The 2451-nt window shown below is 40.6% G+C and overlaps 1 protein-coding gene across 1 annotated transcript; it reads right to left on the bottom strand.

Moving 5' to 3' along the window:
- Positions 1-1050: 1050 nt before the first annotated feature.
- On the bottom strand, positions 1051-2031 carry LOC144503065 (P2Y purinoceptor 4-like). Its single transcript, XM_078227566.1, has one exon. It carries the CDS (start codon positions 2029-2031, stop codon positions 1051-1053), a length of 981 nt encoding a protein of 326 aa, XP_078083692.1.
- Between the last annotated feature and the right edge of the window lie 420 nt (positions 2032-2451).

Below are 2451 nucleotides of genomic sequence, written 5' to 3'. Positions count from 1 at the left end.
ACCTCTGGGATTCCATCTTGATCCTCCCCACCTTCACTTTACTTCTAACAGACGCTCTTTGAAATCTTTCTCTTTAATCAAGTTTTTTTTAAATTCATTCGTTGGGTGTCGCTGGCTGGGCCAATATTTATTGCCCATCCCTAGTCGTCCTTGAAGTGAGTGCCTTGCTAGGCCATTTCAGGGGGCAGTTGAGAGCCAACCATATTGCTGTGGCTCTGGAGTCACATGTAGGCCAGACCAGGTAAGGATGGCAAATTTCCTTCCCTAAAGGACATTAGTGAACCAGATGGCTTTTTCCGACAATCGACAATGGTTTCATGGTCATCAGTAGATTCTTAATTCCAGATATTTTTTATTGAATTCAAATTCCTCCATCTGCAGGATTCGAACCCAGGTCCCCAGAACATTAGCTGAGTTTCTGGATTAATAGTCTAACGATAATATCGTTAGAGCCATCAGCTCCCCTAGTTTAGACCATCTGCCCTAATATAACACCAAAACGCATAAAGAGACACATTATTTTATCACGCTCCTGCAAAAGGTCTTGAAATGTTTTATTAAGTTAAAAGCATTATATAAACATAAGCTGTTATTGGTGTAAAAGTGTCAGTGAATCAAATGGATTTTAATGATAATCCAGCAATGATAAGGTGACTTTTACTGATACCAGTTTTTAAAAATTTTTGATTTATTTTATTCATTGAATTTAACTTCTCCAGCTCGCTGGTGGGATTTTAACTCATTCCTGGACCATTAGTTCTGACAATATAAGGAAATGTTCTGTTTTACCTGAGTCTAATGAAAGGTCCTTGGTCTAAGAGACAGATTTTTAATTGGTAATGGGTTGAAAGATTATGGGGAGGAGACAGGAAAATGGGGATGAGGAGCATGTCAGCCATGATCGAATGGGGGAGCGGACTCGATGGGCTGAATGGCCTAATCCTGCTCCTATATCCTATGAACTTATGATCTTATAAAATGTTAACTCTTTTTCTCCCCACAAAGGCTGCCTGACCTCCTGAGTATTTCCAGCATTTTTTGTTCCCATCTTCACTTATTGTTCCAGCATCTTAGGGAACTCACAACGCTGCGTAATGACTCCTTGAATTTTTTTGAAGCATAAAAATATAATAATGGGTCCAGACAGCAATTTGCGCTGGACAGAGCCAAACACTTATAATAAACAAGTTCAAAAAGGTTGAGTAATTCACACTGATCAGGATCAAAGAGTTTAAGCGTAATCCCAAATGTCCGGGACACATGTACAGGCAGGAAACAGATGATGAAAATCGCCAGGCTCACTAAAATCATTTTCATGGATTTCATTTTCATACTTTTGCTCTTAAGTTGATTGGTTTTCAACTTTACAATGAAGCTGGCGAGTAATCCATAGAAAATAATGGAGGCAAAAAATGGAATGATGTAGCCGGTGAATAGAATAACTGTGTTCCACACAAAGTATAAAACCGCCTGCTCGTCCTGATGTATGCTCAGACAGTGGGTGGAATTGTTCAAGTCAGTGGTTTTGAGGACAAAAAAGAACGGAAACCCTTGGGCAAACAGGATAATCCAGACTCCCGCACAAACTATCTTTACAAACTTCTCCTCCTTTAAGATGGTTTTCTTTGTGCAGTGCACCACGGCAAGGTACCGGTGTATGCCGATAAGGGTGAGAAAGTAGATGCTGCCGTACATGTTGGTGCTCAGTAAGAAGACCTTCAGTTGACAGAGAAACTGCCCGAAGGGCCAGTGCGACACTGAGAAGTAGACGATCATGAACGGTGCGGCAGGAGTTATGATGGCGTCTGCTAAAGCCAGGTTGAACTGCAGTATCATCCCAGCACTCCACCTCTTGATGTAAAACCAAAAGATCCAGAGGCTGATGCTGTTCAAAATGAAGCCCACTGAAAAGACCAACGTGAGAAAAATCGGAATGAATGTACCGAGGACCTCAGGTTTACAGTGAGGACTCCCTGCCGAATAGTTGGCACTCACTTCCCAGTTGAGAGGCGGGGAGGATGTGTTATCCATCTTGCGAGCTTGAATCTGGGAGAAAATTGAAATATATTAATTGAAAATGCAATTTATTGATGTGTACGTTTATCTCTTTTGGAAAATAAGCAGTTAATAGATTGTTTAAAATGATGGCTGTGTGCCATTTTGTCAAGGTTCAAAGGGAACAGGGAAACAAGAATCCACTCACAAGAAAGTTATGTTGATCACATAAATTGTCATTTACTTGGTACATGAAAATTATTCATTCCCCCAGCAGTAGAATGTACATGTCCTGAAGGGAACACCTTATTTAAAGAAAGGTTAATGATCCCTGAATGCCCTCATGGACAATGTAAAAGTAAAGTTTATTTATTAGTCACAAGTAGGCTTACATCAACACTGCAATGAAGTTACTGTGAAAATCCCCTAGTCGCCACACTCTGACGTCTATTCAGG

This window comes from Mustelus asterias, chromosome 13 (genome assembly GCF_964213995.1).
Source record: "Mustelus asterias chromosome 13, sMusAst1.hap1.1, whole genome shotgun sequence".
Taxonomy (NCBI): domain Eukaryota; kingdom Metazoa; phylum Chordata; class Chondrichthyes; order Carcharhiniformes; family Triakidae; genus Mustelus; species Mustelus asterias.
Note: the sequence above shows the minus strand (reverse complement) of the source record. Positions and strands in the feature narration are given on the sequence as shown.